Source organism: Xenopus tropicalis, chromosome 1 (assembly GCF_000004195.4).
Source record: "Xenopus tropicalis strain Nigerian chromosome 1, UCB_Xtro_10.0, whole genome shotgun sequence".
Lineage (NCBI taxonomy): Eukaryota > Metazoa > Chordata > Amphibia > Anura > Pipidae > Xenopus > Xenopus tropicalis.
Genome location: NC_030677.2, coordinates 39,277,083 through 39,300,824, shown reverse-complemented (window position 1 = coordinate 39,300,824; position 23,742 = coordinate 39,277,083). Strand labels below are relative to the sequence as shown.

Genomic DNA, 23,742 nt, shown 5'->3' with positions numbered 1-23,742 from the left:
ACAGACCTTAGTTTAGAAAGCAGTCGTTTGTAGGGCACTGTATCAAACGCTTTGGCAAAATCCAAATAGATCACATCTACTGCAACCCCCCTGTCCAGTTCTTACTAACCTCATAATAAAAAGCAATTAAATTTGTCTGAAATGACCTGCCCTTCATAAAGCCATGCTGATTACTGCTCGTAATGCCATTCTCCAAAACATAATTTTGAATGTGATCCCTTAACAGCTCATCAAATGACTTGCCCGTAGGGTTTCTAATTCTTCAGCAGTGACAGCCTCTTAAATTCTGGAAATTGCAGTTCAACATCATCATACAGGGAATCATTTGTCTATGTCTATTGTAAAGTAATGGGCACAGAAACATCATATTTGAACACCAAATCCAGGTATTCAGCCTTGCAGGAATATTTCTGGCCTTTAATCTTTGTAATGTAAACTAATTACATACTATAGAATGTCAGCCTAATGACTCAACCCTACATCAATTCATTTCAAATATTATAATAGCGCTTTTAACTCTTGCTGCCAGTTTGGTTTGACAGTTCTCTACATGCTGCATATTCTTTATCCTTTTGAACTTTCTGTGTGTAGTTGTTCATTATCATCTCAGAATGCTAAAGCTTTCGGATCCTATCTCTCTGATTGATATATACAATGCCAGGCCCCTCACACATTCATTTTGCAGACAGGTTTAACTGAACCTTTTCCATCTTTCCTCGTGTCTAATTCCCTCTAATCACTCCTGTCACTCACTGTACTTTTATCACAATTCAAAGAAACACTTTTCAGGGCAAAGGTTTTTCTTTAATGTCTTATATATATAAGAATTTTTGTTGGCATTGGAAGATCACATAAGCAAGAACATTTGCAAAACTTCTTCAAAATACTCTCCTCTGTTTTTTTTTTTTTTCTTCTAAATTCTGCTTGAAAACAACAGCGTTAAGACACATTCTGTCACTCCCTTTAAATCACTCTCAGCAGTAATGAAAGCTTCTACACTTACTGGCAGCAACAGTGAAAGTTTTCTTCTAAAACACTTAGGGGTAAGGAAATAAAAGTCAGAACGTGTAACAGGTCCATTAACAAATATCAATCAGTCAGATGTCCAGTAAATGCTGCCGGCTGGTTGGTCGCTATGGACTACTTACTAGACATGATGCAAACCTTTCAACTTTTATTACATTACTCCCAGTACCATTAGTAAAGCAAATGAAGAAATGTTTATTAGTGAAAATGTTTTTCAGGGGTCTCAGGTGAGCAATTATATTATTTCTCCTTTAACTGATTATGACTCATTATGACTGAACTTAAAGTAAAGGTCTAGTATTCATGGCTAAAGGATAATCAGGAATAATCAAAAAAATAATCTATATAATAGTTATGGGTTTGGAGTGCAAAACTGCAACACTCCTTTGAGTTTTCTTTTCTGGATACTGTGAGTGGACAAGATGTGCTTTGACATTCCAAAATCCCAGTATTCTTTTTTTTTTTAATTCAGAGCTCACTACAGTAAAACTCTACCGCTCTCTACTCATTTCTACGGTATGTGTATAGTTGTATTTATCAATGGATGAAAGTCAGAGTTCACCATTAGTTAGTGGGAGGCAAATCTGCCTTGTGTCTTAAAGGAGAAGGAAAGGTAAAATCACTGGGGGTGCAAAAACGCTTACCTGATACTCCAGATTGGTGCTCCTGTTAGGAGAAAACTGCACCAGCCTCGGTCCTGGGGTAGCTGTGAACAAGCAATCCTCTTCCTCCTGTCTTTTGTCTTCACAATTCTGGGGCCGAGGCATGTGTAGTAGAGTGAAAATGTCGGCTTTTTTGTTTTGCTTTTCACTCTACTGCCCATGCGCAAGTGATACGAAGAGGGTCACTCCCTCGCAGCTACCGCGGGCAGGAGCACCAGCCTGGGGCATAAGGTAAGCGATTACAGTCACTGGGGGTGCCTAACATTTTGCCCCCCCCAATGATTGTACCTTTCCTTCTCCAATAAGCCTGATTCTGAATTGAGCACTATCTGCAAAGAGATTGTGTGTTCATCCAGTGCAAGTCCAGATACAGAATAGGCCTTGACATTTCAAGTACACAGAGGCCCAAACAGCCCCCCACCAGCCCAATAAATAGTGACTGTCTATGGCATTTTATAGCAGCCCCTCTGGCATTTGCCAGAATCCACAGATTGCCAGTCTGGGCCTGTTCCTGTGCCTGTGTAGGTTAACTCCCACACTCCAAATACATACAGGTAGGTTAATTTGCCAATATAATTGCCCTAAGGGGCACATTTACTAACCCACGAACGGGCCGAATGCGTCCGATTGTGTTTTTTTCGTAATGATCGGTAATTTTGCGAATTTTTTCGCCGTCTTTACGATTTTTGCGTAAAAACGCGAGTTTTTCGGCGTCTTTACGTTTTTTGCGTAAAAACGCGAGTTTTTCGTAGCCATTAGGAAAGTTGCGCAAAGTCGCGATTTTTTCGTAGCGTTAAAACTTGCGCGAAACGTCGCGCCTTTTAAGTTTTAACGCTACGAAAAAGGCGCGACTTTGCGCGCAAGTGTTAACGCTACGAATAAATCGCGACTTTGCGCAACTTTCGTAAAGGCTACGAAAAACTCGCGTTTTTACGCAAAAATCGTAAAAACGCTGAAAAAATCGCAAAAAATACAAAAAAGTCGCAAAATGTTCGTTTCCAATCGGAATTTTTCCAATTCAAATTCGAAATCGTGTCTTAGTAAATCAGCCCCATAGTGTATGTGAATGTGATAGGGACCTTAGCCTATGTGGCTCCATCCACTCCCCTCTTACCAGTACGGTGTTGCTGAAAAGAGGCAGTGCTGTACCCATGTGGGATTGACACAGGTTCTTGCACTCCAAGCCTGTGAGCATAGATACTGACTATGGGGAAAGTGACAAATGCAATGGTTTTTTTTTGCATTTTCTGCACCATCAGTACATGACCCTTTTAATGCCCTATTTAACAAGTAATTCTTAAGACAGATTTTTTGACTCTGTGTACCAATAATAATACAGTACCTTGTACTTACTGTTAACCAAGCTAGCAACAATCTATGGCAATAGCAAATGATTCTATTCCACCGACTTTTGGCTCAAATCATGAATGTGTTTTATCTAATGCTCAGCTAAAAAGAATCAGTAATGATAAGGGCATAGAAGATGCACTGTTTAATAAAAAGGGACTTTGCCTCCAAAAGATAGCATTGTACAAGTATCAGTTCAATACAACTGATATTTTTTCCTGTTAAATGGGCCTTTAACATTGTTGTATTTATGACAACCCCTAACCACCATCAAACATCAAAAAGGATAACATAATACAAATAGATAAATGAGTTCAGTTTTACTTTATTTTACAATACTTTCACCTGCTACTTACATGAAAGGAGACCAAAACAAATTGGAATGTGGCCTCTATTACGTACCACAGTGCTTTGGTATATCAGATTCCGCTGTAATGTAAGAGGAATGTCTATGTCATTCTATGTCCATTCTATGTTGTATCCCAAAATGAGAATGAGACTTTACACATATTTTGGACATCTCTCAGTTCTCTGTACTTGCATGTGCACTTGGGTGAAAAAGTTGTCTATATGCACTCAAGAAAACTGTCTATCATACAATCTATCAGTCAATGAGGCCAACAGAAAATTCAACTTTCCTTACAGAATTATGTGTCATAAAGGATTGCGCTGTTTAATTACCTATAATAGAGAGTAAAGCATTTTGCATATTGTAGGATTAGATATCCTGCTGCTCCAAGGCATTATTTACCAAGGTCAAGTTGAACTATCCTATTTTAAATCCACAACAGCTCAGTATAATGTCCCTTTAAGGTTACGCTACATCTAATAGCAAGAGAGTATTACCTATATTAATATACAGGTATGGGACCTTTTACCTATGGTGACCTGTTTTTTCCCAAGGTCTTTCTGTAATTTATTTCTCCATATGTTAAGTCTATTTAAATTCATTTAAACATTAAATAAACCCAGTAGGAATATTTTGCCTCCAATAAGGATTCATTATATTTTAGTCAGGATCAAGTACAAGGTACTGTCTTATTATTACAAAGAAAAAGGTCATCATTTTTAAAAAATTGAATTACTTTATTAAAATTGAGTCTTTGGGACCTGACCTTTCTGTAATTTCAATGTTTCTGGATAAAGGGTTTCCAGAAAATAGATCCAATACCTATTCTTATAGGCATACTACGGCAATGAATGACTTGTTTCACAGATGTATATTGAAACTGGAAATCATTTAGGTGCTCATTGGTCCATCTTCACTACTGGGCCCCCCGAAGTTGTAGGGTCTGCTACCCCAAGTGTTAAATGTTTGTAGCAGTTTTTTTTTCCCTTCCCCTTCATTTGCTTTTAAATAGTCTTACTTGCATTTTTGTGTTGATTTCAAGAAATGTCATTTTTGTACAAATTGTTCTTTCCTGACATTGCAGCTTTAATTGGCTTCCAAATAGGTTATTGTACAGAGTTTGGAAGAGGCTTTATTTTGCTCTCATTATTAAGAGGTGAATATTGAAAGCTTCAAAAGGGCCGTGTATTGTGGAGGCCAATACAAATAATAAAAGGTTCTGCCTTTCTCAGAATAAATAATTGTAGAGCATATTGGAGGAAAGTTCGTGGAATTTGGACATTTGTTTTGCTTTTCCATGTTCTGTATGGGAGGAAAATCATAAATAACAAATTCGTTTCAGCTTTTGGCGAATGACTCAAATTTATATTGTTTTCTTTGTTAAAAGCAAAATGGCATTCATTATTTTTGTCCTGCAGATTTCAATGTTTCATTCATTTCCTAAAGTCAATGCGCTCATACATAGGTTTTTTTTTTCCAACAATAAATTAATGGCTGCATTAAACATACAAACCTAATCAAGCTAGAGAAAACATACTGTAACGTGGAAATAAAACAAATTGTGGGCTATAGTGCATTGTCCCTCCAGTTTGGCTTAGTCCTATCAAAAGACTTTTTAGAAATATGAGCTTGGAATGGAGCCCAGGGCTGACACAATTCAGAGCCTATGCAGTTTAAGAGTTGAATTTAAATCACTTAGGGACTAATGCACTGCTGATAAACTGCATTATCAAACCATGAACTCTGGTCCTATGCCTTCTAACAAAGTAATCTGTAGTTCTCTGCCTCGGACATTAAGAATAGATTGTAAGCTCTGTGGGAAATTCAGAAAACTTCCTTAACAAACAAAAAATGGGAATATGTTTGTTTCTAGTTTTTGTCTTATGAGCTTTTAAAAAAGTATTATAATTTATTTACTGTCTACACCTGCGCTGCCATGTTTATGTGTACAGTTAGGTGGTGATTTATCAACAGTCGAGTTTGGTATTTTATTTCTATTCAAGTGTTTTTGCACTTAATTTGAGTTATGGTTTAAAAACTCAAATGTCTGGTATTTATTAAGTGCAAAAAAAACAAAAACCCAACTGCAAACATTCGCCATATAAAAGCTTGTGAGTTTCTAAAGAAATCTATGGGACTTGTCATAGGCAAAGTCAAGCTATACGGTCAGTTCGAGTTTGAGTTTTGTTTCAAACTCAAAAATGTGAGTATTTGAGTTTTTTTCATTTCATCATAACTGTTGAAATCTAATTGCTGATTGGTTGCCCTGGGCAACATCACTGGTAAAGCTTCACTCCACTTGTTACACAACATGACATGATGCAGACCACAGCATCAGCATTCTCTAATAGGGGGTGTGAGGGGGTGTAAATGCCTTTTTTCACTTTTCCAAACTGCCTTGGAAGTAATAAATATATATTATATTTAATGGATAATTCTTATAAACATGATAGATAATATATTATCCTGCAAATTGTTTCGCAATAACATATGAGCATAACAAACTAATTAGAACACTGAAATCAAAAATGTAAAGCCACGGATAATCAGTAAAGTGGAGAGTGCTAATAAAAGTGCTGAGTTAATTAAGTTGTTGATGTAAATTAAACACCCTTGATTAGAAATGGTAGAATTGGTAAAATGAAAAAAATAGAAGGGTGAGATATCCCAAACAAACAGATTCATTATTTTCTAGTCCCTATGGATACTACCAAGTGGGACAAGGCAGGAACCCACTATTGGGTAATGATAGGCTAATTAACTTAAAAAACAGCAAACCCAAGGGGCCATGGAAAAGAATTTATTTAGAGACATAAGTTAGGAGAATAAGGGCTGTGACAGACGCGACTAATCTCCCCCAAACACCATCCCACCAGCTAGAATGTAAATCTCCGGTGGGATGGCATATGCGGCGCAGCGATTTGCAAAATCGCCAGTACTTGTCTTCACAGGCAATTTCAGCGCTGCGTATGCCATCCCATCTGTGATTTACATTCTAGCCGGTGGGATGGCATTTTGGGGAGATTAATCGCCCGCAACAATGGGGATTTGTATCGGGCGACTAATAATAATCTCCCTGTATATCCCCATCTGTCACAGCCGTAAAGGGGAATATGTTCAGTAAAAATGTTAAATGGCCAGTAAGATAGATGCCTTGCTAATACCCAATAATACTTTGGAGTCTTCCAAGTTAAGTTAAAAATAGGAGAAAGGACCCCACACGTGCCCTTTAATAAACTCTCAGTTTGCATATTTTAGACAACGGTGCAGATGGCTAAGCACCTTGCAACTGATGCTATCAAGAGAATCTCCTTGAGTACAGAATTTGCCTCCCAATTCTATTCTACAAAGGTAAGACATTTCTGTAAATCTCGCCTCCGCAGCTTTTCATGTGTTGAAAAGGAATAAATCACTTGATCTTAGGGGACTTAGGAGAAACCCCCTACCCTTAACCTATGTACAGGGGTTCCAATAAAGAAAATCAGCAAGCTAGAACCATGGCACCATGGAGTTTCTCCTGTATAAATGCAGTATGTGTTGCAAGACAAAACAGCCCACAAGCAACTGATAACAACAAGGTCTACTTTCTCTATCGTTGTAGAGACATCCCCCCCTCCCCCGCTGCTCTCCTACCTGAGAGTGAACTGGCGGGGAGTGGGGGGTGCATCTGGGTGAGCACGTGGTTCTTGCAATGCGCATCAGGCCCCTCCAAAGTATTTTTTGCTGGGGGGCTGGCACAATACAGTTACTCCACTGCTTTGGATAAAAGCCAAGCCATTTATTGTTGGCCTTCTAGTGTATGAATAAAGATGTAATTAATGAGGAACCACAATTGTTCTCATGTTCAACATATTATTGAATAAGATAAAGGACATAATGATGAACCATTTTATTCCTGTCTGTTTTTCAGGTTCAAGATTATTTAAAAGAAGCCAAACCCTTACATTTTTGAGTTTGTATAAGTGTCTTTATAGTGTTCTGTAAAATGTATATTCATAAATGTTTACAATAAACCATACATTTTTTTTTTATTATAAATCAATTAATGTTTTTTGTTTCTTTCTGCATGTCTTGCATGGCCAAGTTCCCAACAGCCAAACACACACAATTGGTCATAGCAAAAATGACAAATAAATATATTATAAACTGCTGCTGCTGGACTAATGGCTTCAATAAATATGACAGGTACATGCATTTATAGGTGTCAGGGGGTTACAGTGGTAAATACTGCTACCTTGTGCTTGTGTGGGTGCAAGTGGTTACAATTCTACTGTGGCCTATGCAGCTACATAAGTATCTGGGTTTGGGGGTCAGTAGCAAGTCTGGAGAATCACCCTTGCGTCAGACATATGTGTCAGCTAAATGAAGCTAATATAAAACATATGATGGTAAAGAATGTGCTTCCTTATCAAGTCTTTTGACATGCTGGTTTTCCTACATTTCATCATTATGGTTTAAATAAAACTGCGGTTATGGAAGCAAAGTGGATATCCAATTATAAACCTTAAAAAGCACATAAATTAATGAAACTAATGGGTATAAAGAGTAATGAGAACATTGTATTCCGGTGACTCCTATTCTTACTGGCAAGGTTATGAAATTTTGAAAAGCAATAAGAAAATGTAAATGATAAAATTATCAGAAAGTGAAAGTGGATTCCTCCCATTAAACTATGTTAGGTGAGTTCAGATAAAAAGATTTCAAAATGTCTTATACCTGGGAAAAAGTTGGGAAAATACAGAAATGAGGTTAGGGATGTGGAACAATGGAGACTCCAGAAAAGTGGAACAACAACAGAGCTGCATTGAGCCAGCACCCATGCTTGTCCACATACCCACCCTACTTAAGGTGGCCATACACGGGCTTTCAGCTGCCGATTTGGGTTTCTCAGACAGACTCTGCAGCTTATCTGCCCATGTGGGGACCCCCTACGGGCCTACTCGACTAGTGCTGTATTGATAGAGAGGGGCATGTAGGCAATTTTTTTGTCCAGTATGATGTGCACAGCGCAGCCATTCCCCCTGGGCAAACGTGCTGCCTGAATGAGCACTAAGGGTGCAATCTTGCCTCCCCTTCTTCCGGGGGTATTTTAAATGACCCCTATAGTCTATTTTCATTTACTAAGAAGCACAGCTATGTTTACAGAGTTTTTACATTTTTGCTCCTAAACTGTGTCACTAGTTTATCTTGGAGGTCTGTTAACAAATCACAGCTTCCACATATGCGCCTAGAGTCTGCGCTAATAGTTTAGCTAATTAACATGTTTAATGAACTCAGTCTCATTTCCTAGGAGCACTATCAGTAGCAGGGTAAGTAGCCAATGTCTCCATTTTTGGAGATAAAAATAGCGAATGAATGAATTGTTAGACACAGTAGTGTAACATTTACATGACCCACACCACCAAATATGACAATAATGAATGAAGCACTATTTTTATTTAATATGAATAATGCATTTTCTTGCTAGGAGAGTACCCAGTGTAGATGTATCACTTCTCACTGCCTGCTCTGGTAGGAACTTACTGTGACCTTGTAAATACAAGCACAGGATCTTTTATCCAGAAACCCATTTCTAACTGAATTACTTTTTCTCTGTAATTAGAAGACAATTCAGTGCACTTGTTATTAAGTAGACTTGTATAAAATGCAACCTTGATGGGAAAACAATACAATTTTTTCTATTTAGTTGCAAGGTCTTAATATAAGTCACCTCTATTGATTTCAGAAACACAAATCTATATGTGTGTGCCAGGTTGTACTGTGCTTGTGGCCACCTCAGACCCATACAAGAAATACCTAAGAGATGAGTATGCCAAGTCAAGTGGGGGGACCCTTTTTGTGTATTCAGGAAGAGGATATAAAATTCCACTCCCACCGGGCTAGGTTAGAAGTATCCATCCTTGTATATTTCTCTACATACATGTTGTTAATAATCCTTTCTCTTAAAGCAACACCAATGTCCCTGTCTCTGAGGGGTCCAGTGAAAACTACTAGAGTTCATTTAAAGGAGTTCAACACTGTAGTCACTCTGCACAGAAAGCTCACACTCCAGCAACACATTCACTCGGAATGGAATCCTCAATCTACAGCACTGCATTCACATAGTGAGTTTAGTACCTACAGATTCACACTGGAAGAACATAGTCATATATGACACCCATACACACACTATATCCTGTATGCTCAGATAATGGTCACATTCACAAACCAAGCAGCCAAACACTGGATACCTAGGGCCAGATTCACTAAGGTACGAATCCGAATTACGAAATCCCATCATTTCTGATGATCACAAATGTCACGAAAATTCTTTTTGTTTGAATATGAAAATTTCGTACTTACAATCCGAAATTTTTGTATTGAAACGATTGTTTGTGATAGTCACAAAATTTTCGTATCCTAACGATCATCAATAGCGGGAGTTTGAACCTTCTGTGCATGATTTTGGAAGCCTCCCACAGGACTCAGTAGCACTCTGCAGCTCCAACCTGGCCCAAGGAAAGTCTCCCATAGGGCTCAATGGCATTCTGCAGCTCCAACCTGGCCCAAGGAAAGTCTCCCATAGGGCTCAATGGCACTCTGCAGCTCCAACCTGGCCCAAGGAAAGTCTCCCATAGGGCTCAATGGCACTCTGCAGCTCCAACCTGGCCCAAGGAAAGTCTCCCATAGGACTCAATGGCACTCTGCAGCTCCAACCTGGCCCAAGGAAAGTCTCCCATAGGGCTCAATGGCACTCTGCAGCTCCAACCCGGCCCAAGGAAAGTCTCCCATAGGGCTCAATGGCACTCTGCAGCTCCAACCCGGCCCAAGGAAAGTCTCCCATAGGGCTCAATGGCACTCTGCAGCTCCAGCCTGGCCCAAGGAAAGTCTCCCATAGGGCTCAATGGCACTCTGCAGCTCCAACCTGGCCCAAGGAAAGTCTCCCTTAGGGCTCAATGGCACTCTGCAGCTCCAACCCGGCCCAAGGAAAGTCTCCCATAGGGCTCAATGGCACTCTGCAGCTCCAACCCGGCCCAAGGAAAGTCTCCCATAGGGCTCAATGGCACTCTGCAGCTCCAACCCGGCCCAAGGAAAGTCTCCCATAGGGCTCAATGGCACTCTGTAGCTCCAACCCGGCCCAAGGAAAGTCTCCCATAGGGCTCAATGGCACTCTGCAGCTCCAACCCGGCCCAAGGAAAGTCTCCCATAGGGCTCAATGGCACTCTGCAGCTCCAACCCGGCCCAAGGAAAGTCTCCCATAGGGCTCAATGGCACTCTGCAGCTCCAACCTGGCCCAAGGAAAGTCTCCCATAGGGCTCAATGGCACTCTGCAGCTCCAACCTGGCCCAAGGAAAGTCTCCCATAGGGCTCAATGGCACTCTGCAGCTCCAACCTGGCCCAAGGAAAGTCACAATAACAAAGCTTTAATGAATCCGAAACTTTTGTACTCGTTGCAACATATGTTGCGCAGATTGTCGCAAAATACAAAAAAGTTGCGAAAAATTAATGAAAAAAATCGCACAGTTCTAAAACTGTACGATTTTTTTGTATTCAGACTCAATCGTACTTTGATGAATGTGCCCCCTATATTGGACCAGCTTGAAATCAATGAGAAAATGTTGGATAATCACATGAAAACTTATGGGTGAGATTCAGTTTGAGGAGGTAAAAAACTTTTATCCTTGTTCAGTTCCAGTTTTCATGTGATAAACAGTGAGCTACGTTTTTCTCATTGAATTGCATCTGGCTCTATGGGAAAATCTGAAAATGAATCAGGAGATAAGCTTTTCTCATTAAATTTAATCCGGCCCAAAACACAGAATCCAATGGTTTTTCTACAGGCATTTCAACTCAAGCGGAAGTATGAAAATGTCCCGTTTGTAGCATTGGAAGGAATGATGGAATGATGTACTGAGCCTGTTCTCTGCTTTACAATGGCACCTTGCCTGCAGGCGCATTATCTTCAATGTGATAATTATAGTTCTATATATATAATGATAATTCTGTAGTTCTATACAAACTGTATGCTTTGTATATATATATGCGCCTCACTGCTGCATTTCAACAGCCGCATGTACTTGTGCAGCCAATGATTTGCTGCAGTGAATCATTCTCCTGCTAAAGCTGTGGCTATATTTGGCCCTGCTCTATTATAGGCAGCACAAGCAGACAAAGAACCTTACAGTGAGAGAAAGCAGGACTCATGGACACAATAATGTATCAGAGAGATAAGGAAATATATATAATTGGGTGCAGTCCTCTTTGGTGGATATAAACTGTATCCAGGATTTATTCCTTTTGGCTTTTGTTTACAAGTCTCCGGTATCATCGCTGCTAGTACCAGATACCAAGTTTTTATATTTCCTACATAAATCCTTATAACTGCCGATTGCGCATTATGACTTCAGTTATGTTAAAGCTTTGAGCACAAATGGTCAGATGCCGCACAGATAATTCAGAGCAGCTGAATAAAAACTGTTTATTATAAACATTTTCAGCAATTCCTCTTAGACAGGGATCCCCAACCTTTTTTACCCGTGAGCCACATTTAGGTGTGAAAACACTTGGGGAGCAACACAAGCATGAAACATGTACCTGGGGGTGCCAAATAAGGACTGTTATTGGCTATTTGGCAGCCCCTATGTGGACTGCCAGCCTATAGGAGACTCTGTTTGGCAGTACACCTGGTTTTATGCAACCAAAACTTGCCCCCAAGCCAAGAATTCAAAAATAAGCACCTGCTTTGAGGTTACTGGGAGCAACATCCAAAGGGTTGGAGAGCAACATGTTGCTCACGATCCACTGGTTGGGGACCACTGCTCTTAGAGAACTCTCCGGGCTTATTTTGCATTAAATCTGAGGTTCTCACAATTGATAGTACTGTTTAACTGTAAGACTTATATTAGATTTGCAAGGTACAGCACTAGGGGAAAATATCAATGTAGATTTATGCCAATTAGAAAGCTATGCAGTAAAGCACTCTGGGTATAAGGTTGCATTGTTTGTAAAATACAAATAATCATGTGTACCAAAGTTTTGCATTAGTAACGTTGCACTTCTATGTTCTTTAAAGACAAACAGGAGTTTTAGATGGTGATAATTGATACTAAGATAACAAATAATTCACTCTAACTGGTCTTGCTTTAAACTTATGGATTAATCTTTAAAACATTTCACAGCTCATCCAAGCAGCCTTTTCATTTTATAAGGCTAATGGCACTTGGGTGTAATCTATGAACTTGCCAAGAAGCCTTTCAATGGGAGTCCAAACATGTACATTCCACCCAAATACACCACCTGTCAATCTCCTCGCCCAAAAGAGATTACACATCTTTGCAGAATTAGTTCTGCCAATTTTTCTCAATAGTAGTATCTGACACTGCTGCAGGGTTTTCTATAGGATTGCAAGGCCCAGGGCAAGACAATTTGCAAGGACACATTATTTAAATAAATGGTAGGATTATCTGATCTGTGTTTCTTCAGGTTTTGACCACAAGAAGGAACGGGAATGGGCAGTGGATGGTCAGTACATGGGAGTTGTACTTTACCAACAACAGAAGGAATGTTGGATGGGCAACACGGATACAAAGAGTTATCCTCCCCATCCTGGCCTGCCTCTTGCCTACTATAAATCTGCCGTGCATTTTCTACTCACAGCTGCTGCTTTTAGAGTCTCACTTTATACAGGGTACTGAGACTCATACTTACAAGGCTCGGATTCACTGATGGATTCCCATATGGGGGCGCTGGACGTAAGCAGCTAAAATGCACCTATGAAACACCAAAATGCTCCCTGTGAGTCTCATTGTGTGATTTCACTTGCCTTTCCATCTACCGCAGTGTTACTTGTATGTTTCCAATAAACTTACCCCAATGTTTGTGCTACATATTTTGTGCTAGCATTTCTCTGTGTAGTTTCACACCAAGAATGACACCTTCTGATATTCCATTTATTATTTTGAAATATAAACAAGCAGAGCTATCTCATTTAACAGTTCATTATATGGATAAATTAGATTCCAGTCCCTGGACAAGACCTCTATGGGCCTTTAACAAAATTATAAATCAGGGGATTTATGGAAGATTAAAAACTGTCGTTGCTGAGTAACTCCTACATACTACTGTATATATAACATTTATCTCTTGCTTCTTCGCTTTACTTTTCTTGCATGAGTTGTACAAAGCTCAATGTGCATTAATGCCCACTGCATAAATATTCCCTGTAAATGTACAGGGTGGGCCATTTATATGGATACACCTTAACATAATGGGAATGGATTCCCATTATGTTAAGGTGTATCCATATAAATGGCCCACCCTGTATAAATATTAATGTATATGGCTGGAAATATTAAATGGCGGGCATAGGTGCCATTGGACCACGGACTGCATCAACAATCCAATGCGGTCCCTGATCCAACTGAAGATCAAACCTGCCCGGTCAAGGTCTGGCCCAGTTTTAGGCCTGATCTCGGTCAGGTAGACCCCTTCGGGGTGCCCATACATTGGCAGATAAACTGCTGACTTCTGAATCTGCCTTTGTATGGCCACCTTAACACTACTGATTGTACTGTATTTATTTACATGGTACCACAGATGTATTCAGTGCTTTACAATGTGTAAACACAAACAGGGTACAGTTATAAATTAAGCAGGGACATTAAATAGTGTGTGATGGGAGTGAATTCACAGTTAGAATGAGGCCCCTGCCCAAAGAGCTTACAATCTATTGGGATAGAGGAGAAAGACAGAATCTAATTGGGGAGGGGAAGACGTGCATAAGTCAAATAACTGGACAGAATACCAGTCGCTATATATGGGCTGAAGTGTTTGAATGCAAGTTATGAGTAATATAAAATTAGCACTGCATCTTTTCCTGACATAAACCATATGCTGAATTTATATTGAGTGCTTTTGTTCCCTGTCATAGATTATAATGGAGAAGGAAGTCACTCTTTACATTAATTATTCCTGTGTTATTCATATTAGTAGATGCTGTGACACATCCACAAATAAAAGCCATAAAAAGATGCTTTCAAGGCGCAGCCAAGTCACCCAGTTTTCTAAGGGAGACAAATGCGCTGGGACCTTGGAAATTCCTGTCTTGCACATGGTCTTGCTTCATTTCAGCTACATTTAACTTGTCCCATTACGCAGCATTCTTTCCCCTGCTGTCATTCAGACTGTGATTAATAATTCCGCCAGTATAACGACCCTTTTGCAAAACAGAGGCATCTCATTCTGTCGCTGTATTTGGGTAGTGTTATTGTACAACATCTTCTCATTTCCCTGCTTACTTCCTGGTTTTTCACGTGTAGAGGTTGTGGCCAAGGTAGCAGCCCAGCCCTTTGGTGCCCCTGAAATTGCTCATTTGTGATTAGCACCAGTAGACATACTCATACTCAGCTGTATTAAGCATTCAAATATGCTGGCCACTCCAGTGTATCAAGATATGCATGTGTTTACTTGCTCAGTATGGTGGCCTCCAATTTGCCCCCAGTTCATCAAAGCACATATTTTGTGCTTATCTTCTCCATCCCACCTATGTCTGACTCCCACTCTATTTGTAACGGTATTCTGCTACTACACAGTCTTTCAATTTTATCAGCTCTAAGTGCTTAAGACACCCAACCCTATGTTGAAGTTCTGATGTCTCCTGGTTAATGTAGAGCCCAGCCTGAAGGGCAAATGGTCATTTAAGGTATAAATTCACATAAATACATAAAGAAGGGAAGAGTGCTTACTGCCAAGTCACCCACAGTCTTCTAAGGAGGGACGGGTGCTTACTGGAATAGGTCATCTGCCACACAGATCCTTCACTAGAACAACATGTACATCTTGAGTTGGTTTTCTCCTGTGGGGACTTGAGAATCTTAATTATCCTTTTCCAGTAAATCGTAATTATAACCAGTTAGAATGTACAGTTACCATGAGATCTGTCTGTATGTTATGAATGGCAATAAAATGGTTTTACTGAATACTATACAAAACCATTGATATCCCCTTTGAGACCTCTGCACTGTTCCATTTTCTTGTTTATTCTAGTGAAATACACACAAATCTGATTCATAACATAGGAAAATCTTTAGGGCGATAAAAAAAAAGGAAAGATTCATCCAACTGACTGAATTCTAAGTATCTAGCCTAAGAAATGCCAGCCATTTTGGAGATCAGATTGGTGCATATATATCAATTCAGAAACATTTCATGGACTTTTCATGTTGAAAATCAGTCAGTTTAGAAGGTGGTTGGGGAGGAACAGATGTGCAAAAACCATAAAGCACAGGGAAAATCCCCAGAGTTCCCCAGTAGTAAAATCTAATCTCCATCAAGAACATTGCTGATATCTGTAGCTGAAAATACAGCATAACTGGAGGTCTTCATGAAATCAAAAGTGAAAGGGAATACAAACGGTAAGCAAACTGAGTTTTGGCCTTGAAAATCATTTCATTAATAGAGCAGTACCTGACACCAGATGTGTAAGGGCTGAAGGTAAGCCTGCTGGAATGTAATTCAAATTATCTCACAATATAACCAGCCATTATTATAACTTCATGAATGCTGCAACTGCTGAACTGTTGGACAAATGGAAATAATACTTTAAAGCATCATTAGACTCTCAAACAGGGTCTTTGTGTAGTGATGCTGCCATACTAACGCATAATTCACAGACATATTTGAAGTGTTAAAAGCATAAAATGTGGCGATAATTACTGTGAAACATAACGCCTCCCAGGAGTAGGCGTTACTAAACAACATAAATATATCGCAAGCTTTAAAATATCGCTTAAAAATCTGTCATCACCAGATAAATAACGACAATAACATCGCTTCTTAATTCAAAACCTATAAAAAACAATGAAGACCAGTTGAAATGTTGCTTTGAACTGGTCAGTCTATAACAAACTAACAGTTAACCAAGGTGAACCGCCCCTTTATATATTGTACATTGTCTGGAAAAGGCAAGAAAAAACCCAGAAACATGAGTAATTATAAGTAGTAGTGGTTCATGTGTCACTTGGTACTATTGGCAACTGCGCTGATACAATGTAGCACCAATGTAACCAAATAAGTCCTATTGTCCTTTTGAAGGCAAACATTTAACCTATCAATATCAAAACAGAACAGTTCTTTAACATAACTTATTCACCTTACAAATTAAATTTGACACTTCCATACAGGAAAATAATTCTATTGTTTTCACTCTTGAGTAAATCTTCCAGCTCTTTGTGTTCCTGTGCAAAGTGAGATTCATGGCAAACTAATCAGTCTTTCATATTAAACTCATAACACTAAAATATGTCGCAAAATATGTATAATTGGCCAATTGCCCCGTAGAAAAGACATACTTTTTATGGAGCAATTAGTCCAATGAAACCTATATTAACAAGCAATAATTTGTGCTACAAATCTCCCTGGTATGTCATAACCCTTGCACTGTGTAGATTCTGTTCATGTTATGTATGTGATCATTGAGAAACTATCTGGCTTAGTATGTGTGCAAGTGTCACTGTAAATCTCTTAGCTGTATCTTCAGTTATTCCCTAATTGCAGCTGAAGTGTTATAACTGGGCGTGTTGGTGCGAGGGCTGCAATTCGTTACTAACACAGTGCAAGCCAATGGCAGGGGTGACATTCCATAAAGCACATACATCTGTAGAACACGTCTGTCTGGCCAGTCTGGGACTTCTATAAGGAGGTTCATGGAGTGAACAGGCTAACTGGGAGCACAATAGGATATGGAGAAGGCGTGGGAGTCTTGCATATCATACATCAGCGCATACAGTATACGAGCATGGACATTTGTTTAAAGGGGACCTGTCATCCTGTCAAGACATAATTCCAGATTATTTTCTATTGTATTTGTCAAGCAAAATAAACTTCACATACACTATAAAAATAATAAAAAAATCCTGTTTCCTCCAGGCTTGGAATTCACAATCCCAGCAAGCAGGCAGCTGCCATTTTGTGGACGCTGTTATTAAGAGAAGCTTTGCATCCTGCCAAACTCTTGTTTATGTGATAGAATGGAGGAGTCAAAAACATCTAATATCATGAATCTGTAACGTCCCCTGTTTTTGTGTCTGGGCCTGGATCTTTGTTTACCAACAGTTAAAGTATTTACAAGCATTTATCCTTTATTCAACTTGTTGAAGGACAGATTTTTAGCAACATTTAGTATTATTAATGTTTGCTATACAATAGAAAATGACACTGTAAGCCCGTATACATTCATTCTTCATATTTTATTTCTGGTGGTTTTTGAACATTTAATCTTTCATGAACAATTCATCAGGTCTCCAGCGTAAGTTAAACTGCTAACTGGTTGCTAGGATCAGTAAACCCAGCAACCAGTTATTCACACGTTAGACTAAAGGATGAATGGGAAAGTGACATAGTAGAAATTATCAGTGAAAGAATTAATAATGAAACTTCATTCACAATTATTCTGCTTTCCGGTTGCCAGCACCCCGTAGCATTTCACCTGAGAAAGATGCAGAATGGAAAGACAAATAAAAACACACAAATCCTAAAATATAACGACACCATTTGCAAAGATGCTGACACTGCACCCATCTATAAAAACCCGTGCTACAATTCAAAGCCAAAATTATGTTTGCCATAAATCTCCTGGGTTTTTATGATTCCCTTGTAGAAATAATACATTTCTCCAGGCATTTAGAGTCGTAAAGTTAAGTTTTAGTACAGGCTGGCAGTACTGTACATGGAGGATATGAAAGAGATTTAAAGGGGTAGTTCATTTTAAATTGAACTTTTAGTATTGTAGACAGTGATCTTCTAAGACAATTGGTCTTCATTTACTATTTTTATAGTTTTGAAGTTATTTAAGTTTTATCAGCAGCTCTCCTATTTGGTCATTATCTGGTTCCTAAGGTCCCACACACTTAATTAAGTCCAAATAATGTGCAGCGTGCCTATTGATGCTGAGAAACCCCAGAGCTACTGATTCCTCCAAAGGTGGCCGTAGTTCCACGGTAGCCACAGTGGCCTGGGCCAGTAGATACAGCAGACTTGTGCCTAAAGAATCAGTCCCACTCATCACTTTGATGGTGAAAGTTGGAAATGATGGTCAACTGGAATTAGGAAATTTCCGCTCCAGTGTCTGATTTGCTTTGTAGTGCAAGCGTGACCAAGTGAATTCTGGCACATTAGCCAGGCGCAACTGCAATTACACTGTATTTATAGGAAAAAACACTGTATTGTGGGTAAAAAACATGGGGATTGCATCCAAAATCCACTTTGCACTAGAGTCCCGTGAAACGCAGACCTGACCCACAACTGTGATCCGCAACCCACATTTTCAGGCCCACTGGCCACCATTAAACCGGAAGTTACATCATCTGGCAAAAAAACTTGAAAAAAAAGATAAAACTTGCTTATATTGAGACCCAACAAGTTGTATCCATACCCGCATTTGCATGGTAGGTTCCCTGCTTCTTGTATGCTGCACTTGGTGATCATAAAAAACCTTTTTAAACATTAAATAAACCCATCAGGTTTATTGTGCCTCCAATATGGATTAATGTGGCTTGGTTAGGCTCAAAAAGTAAATTTAAAAAAAAAACCATTTGCTTATAATACACTCTATGGGAAATGGCCTTTCCTTAATTCAGAGCTTTTTTGGATAACAGGTTGCCAGCTAAGGGATCCTATACCTGTATATACTTTTGTTTATTTGTTCTGGGAAAGTGTGAGTTGCAGCAAATTTCTGGTATAATATTTCTGTTCCATGTGACGTGTTTCAGTTTGTAATAAACACAATATGACTTTAGACTTCCTGAATCCCATATAGTACAGTCTGCATGAAATAGACCCATTACTCTGCTTGGTACAGTTTTACTGGTTCTAGTACAGCGTAGGTGGGTGTGAGGCAGCCGATAATTTATGCACCAGGGAGCTTGTCTTCTTACCATTTAGAACATACTGTGGGTGTATTCCTCTTGCTAATGTTATTGTTATGAAGGTCAGAGGCTGCACCCTTTGTTCCCTGTAGCGGGCTCCAATACCAGCTCATTTAGCTGCCTCTTATTGCAAACTGGACCCAACACGCAAGGGCCTTCCCTTGTGCCTAATGAGAGAGGGTGGCCACACAAGATGAAGTTCAGCCTCGGTGAACTTTTGTTCCTATTGCTTGAGGGGTAGAAGAGAGCAGCGCTGGGGAACACAGGTGCACAAATAATTTACTGTGGGGGTTAAACTCAGGGTTTCTAATTGAGGGGAAAAAAAAGCTAATATCCTCCGAATTTCCTGGCAGCTCCCACAGCTGGGCAACCTTAGTACCAGTAAATCCCAGCCCTAAGGAGCCTATGCACTCCTCCAAAAACAATGCAGCCTGTTTGTTATTTCTCTCTGAAGAAGAATGCAGAGAATTTTATTCAGGCTACACGTGGTTTTCCTGATTCCTGTAGCAGATAACAGTTTGTCTTTCAGAGCGATTGTGCTGTCACTTAGCTGCTAATTAGAGTATTAAATGCATACAGCAGAACTGTATAACATAGATACCTGCCAGTGCTTCCAAAACTGCCGGCGGCTCCCAGTAGGGGTGCTCATAGTAGTGCCTAGGGGAGGAAGGGAGGGCCAAAGGCCATTTAGGGTGAATTAAATTATTTACTGTCTATATACCATTGCATGTTAAAATAGGCCCTGGCATTTCATGTACACAGAGGCCCAAACAGCCCCCCACCAGCCCACTAAATAGGACTGTCTATGGCACCTTACAGCAGCCCCTCTGGCATTTGCCAGTATCCACAGATGCTGGTTTGACCAATGTTTCACCTGGTTGGATTTCAGTCCAATTAGGGAGTCCTTACTTAAGCTGCCATACACTTAAAGATATCAGATCTTTTACCATTTTGCCCACCTTGAGGAGGTAAATGACAGTAAATGCAGGCCATCGGGGAGAAGACTCCATCGACAATACAATGAGGTCCTAGCCCTAATTGAATTTTTAAACCTGTGCGATCAGCCAGATATCAGTTGGGCAGACATGTCAGAGGACCCCATACATGAGCTGATACACTGCCGAGTCTGGAAGGACTAATTCTGCAGTTGTTATTGGCCTGTGTATGGTCTCTTTTTCATAAGCAAGTATAACAAAATACCATCCTCTGGGATCAAAAAGCCACAAATGTCAAAATGCAGGGTTTAGTGTGCCCCTAATAGAAGATGATAAAGAAGATAAAAATAATAATAAAGAGCAAGTCTGCCGTGTCGGATTTGTAATCCACAGTCCAGAGGCTGCTCTGATTACCTGCCTGTAATGCGCATCCTATTCCCAGTGCTCCATATGCAAACAATGTGTATGTGCTGCCGGGAGGCATGCCGCCCCTAAAATTGTGCCACCCTAGGCCCAGGCCTTTGTGGCCTCTCCTCAAAGCCAGTCCTGCAAGTCTGACAATCAATCCACTTTTATTAAAGATGCAGCTTTTCAGGTGAGAACCATGCTAATATCTCCCTTGCTGGATTTCGCACAATTTCTAATGGCATATTCACCAAGAATAAACACACATATTACTACAGCTCTATTCACTTCTATAGGAATTGTAGTATTTTCCTCTGGTGAACTTTCTATGACCATGCCGCTATGTGTGCCCCTATGTGTGCCGAGTCTGCAGCAGGAGAACATGACATGTGAGCCAGGGATTACTGCTAATGGATACTATAGAATAAGTTGCAATAAATTGTGGTTCGGCTTCACATCTTGGCAAGAAACTTGCCTTTTCATTTTTTCCATTTACACCATTGCCCTGACTATTAGTTTGGGATTCTGTAGGGAATAGGCATTTTCAGTCATTTACTAAAGGAAAATGGTTATGGTTATTATCACGTGCAAGTTGTTTTCTATGATTGAAATGTGCTATTGTTCAGCTTCTGGAATACCTGCCATGGAGTCTAAATAGCTTCTTATTTTAAGGTGAGATTTAGGGATTTTTCCTGTTATGCAATATTTCTCGCTTCAGCTACAAGCTTGCCACGCACATGATAAATATCCCAGGTGAGCAGACAAATGTAGAACAACTTTCTTTCATCTACACTTAAAGGATACAGAACAGGACAGTTTGTAAGCTGATAATAAGTAGCAGACATTTCTGTGCCTTCAGGCAGAAGAATACCTCAGCTTCAAAATAATAACATCTCAACTGAAGGAGACTTTGGACTTCTATAAATAGCCTTCCGTGAGTCTGTGTGCCTATTATATAAACTATTCCTAGGAGCTGGCACGGCCAAAAGGATTACATTCAAATTAGATAATAACGATGCCTCCTAGCTCTATTAATAAAAGGAAATTGGTGCTAAATTATCATTTGTGCTTCACTAAAAGAGTTTAATACTTACAATAATATTTAGCAAACCTTGCAGGGACACTATAGCATAGACTGTTACATCTGGGTGCAAATGGCATAAAGTACCCTATATATTTGGCCTGGGTTCATAGTGCCCAACCTACCTATGTTCTATGTTTATGGAATATAGTTACATAGTTACATAGGGTTGAAAAAAGACCATTGTCCATCAAGTTCAACCCATCCGAGTAAACCCAGCACACAACCTATACTAACCAATCTATACACTCACATACATAAACTATATATACAAACACTAATACTAACTGTAGATATTAGTATCACAATAGCCTTGGATATTCTGCTTGTTCAAAAACTCATCCAGACCCCTCTTAAAGGCATTAACAGAGTCTGCCATTACCACATCACTAGGAAGGGCATTCCCCAACCTCACTGCCCTCACCGTGAAAAACCACCTACGCTGCTTCAAATGGAAGCTCCGTTCCTCTAATCTATAGGGGTGACCTCTGGTGCGCTGATTGTTTTTATGGGAAAAAAGAACATCCCCCAACTGCCTATAATCCCCTCTAATGTACTTGTACAGAGTAATCATGTCCCCTCGCAAGCGCCTCTTTTCCAGAGAAAACAACCCCAACCTCAACAGTCTCACCTCATAGTTTAAATCTTCCATCCCCTTTACCAGTTTAGTTGCAGTCTCTGCACTCTCTCCAGCTCATTAATATCCTTCTTAAGGACTGGAGCCCAAAACTGCACTGCATACTCAAGGTGAGGCCTTACCAGGGACCTATAAAGGGGCAAAATTATGTTCTCATCCCTTGAGTCAATGCCCTTTTTTATACAAGACAGCACTTTATTTGCTGTAGTAGCCACAGAATGACACTGCCTGGAATTGGACAACTTGTTATCTACAAAAACCCCTAGATCCTTCTCCATTAAGGATGCCCCCAACACACTAACATTCAGTAGATAGTTTGCGTTTATATTATTTCTACCAAAGTGCATAACTTTGCACTTGTCAACATTGAACCTCATTTTCCAGTTTGCTGCCCAGTTTTCCAATTTTGTCAAATCGCTCTGCAAAGCGGCAGCATCCTGCATGGAACTTATAGTTTTGCACAATTTTGTGTCATCAGCAAAAATAGAAACAGTACTCTCTATGCCCACCTCCAGGTCATTAATAAACAAGTTAAAAAGCAAAGGACCAAGGACTGACCCCTGCGGTACTCCACTAACCACACTGGTCCAATTAGAAAATGTTCCATTTACAACCACTCTTTGTACTCTATCCTTTAGCCAGTTCTCTATCCAATTACAAATATTATGTTCTAGGCCAATATTCCTCAATTTGATCATTAACCTTCTGTGAGGTACAGTATCAAACGCTTTAGCAAAATCTAAGTAGATGACATCAACTGCCATTCCAGCATCAAGGTTCCTGCTCACCTCCTCATAAAAGGCAACTAAATTAGTCTGGCAAGATCTGTTACGCATAAAACCATGCTGGCACAAACTAATAGTATTGTGAACTGCAATGTATTCAAGTACCCTATCCCTTATTACCCCTTCCAGAAGCTTTCCTACTACTGATGTCAGACTAACTGGCCTATAGTTTTCAGGCAGAGAACGAGATCCCTTTTTAAATAACGGCACCACATTAGCAATCCGCCAGTCTCTCAGCACCATGCCAAACCTCAACGAATCCTGAAAAATTATGTGAAGAGGCTTGGCAATCACAGTGCTCAGCTCATTTAATACCATGGGATGAATCCCTTCCGGTCCTGGACCTTTGTTTACCTTTACATGTTCAAGTCTCTTTTGAATTTCCTCCCGAGTGACCCATGCATCAGTAGCTAAATTACTAGAACTGGGCATATTACAAGGGAAGCCTTCATTATCTGGCTCCTCAGATGTATAGACAGATGAAAAATAAGAGTTCAAAATTTCTGCTTTTTCCCCGTTCTCATCAACCAACGTACCCCCCCGTGATAATAAGGTTCCCACCCCTTCTTGCTTCATTTTTTTACTATTCACATAATTAAAAAATAATTTTGGA

The 23,742-nt window shown here is 39.8% G+C and overlaps 1 protein-coding gene across 2 annotated transcripts in view; it reads left to right on the top strand.

Moving 5' to 3' along the window:
• Nucleotides 1-7,422, top strand: part of LOC100486035 — a 35,935-nt gene extending 28,513 nt beyond the window's left edge. For both annotated transcript variants that reach the window (XM_031895404.1, XM_018095504.2), the window contains 2 exons: nt 6,643-6,735; nt 7,295-7,422. In XM_031895404.1, coding sequence (XP_031751264.1) covers nt 6,643-6,735; nt 7,295-7,336 — 135 coding nt within the window. In that variant the 3' untranslated portion in view covers nt 7,337-7,422. The remainder of the gene's footprint in view (nt 1-6,642; nt 6,736-7,294) is intronic.
• Nucleotides 7,423-23,742: the final 16,320 nt, after the last annotated feature.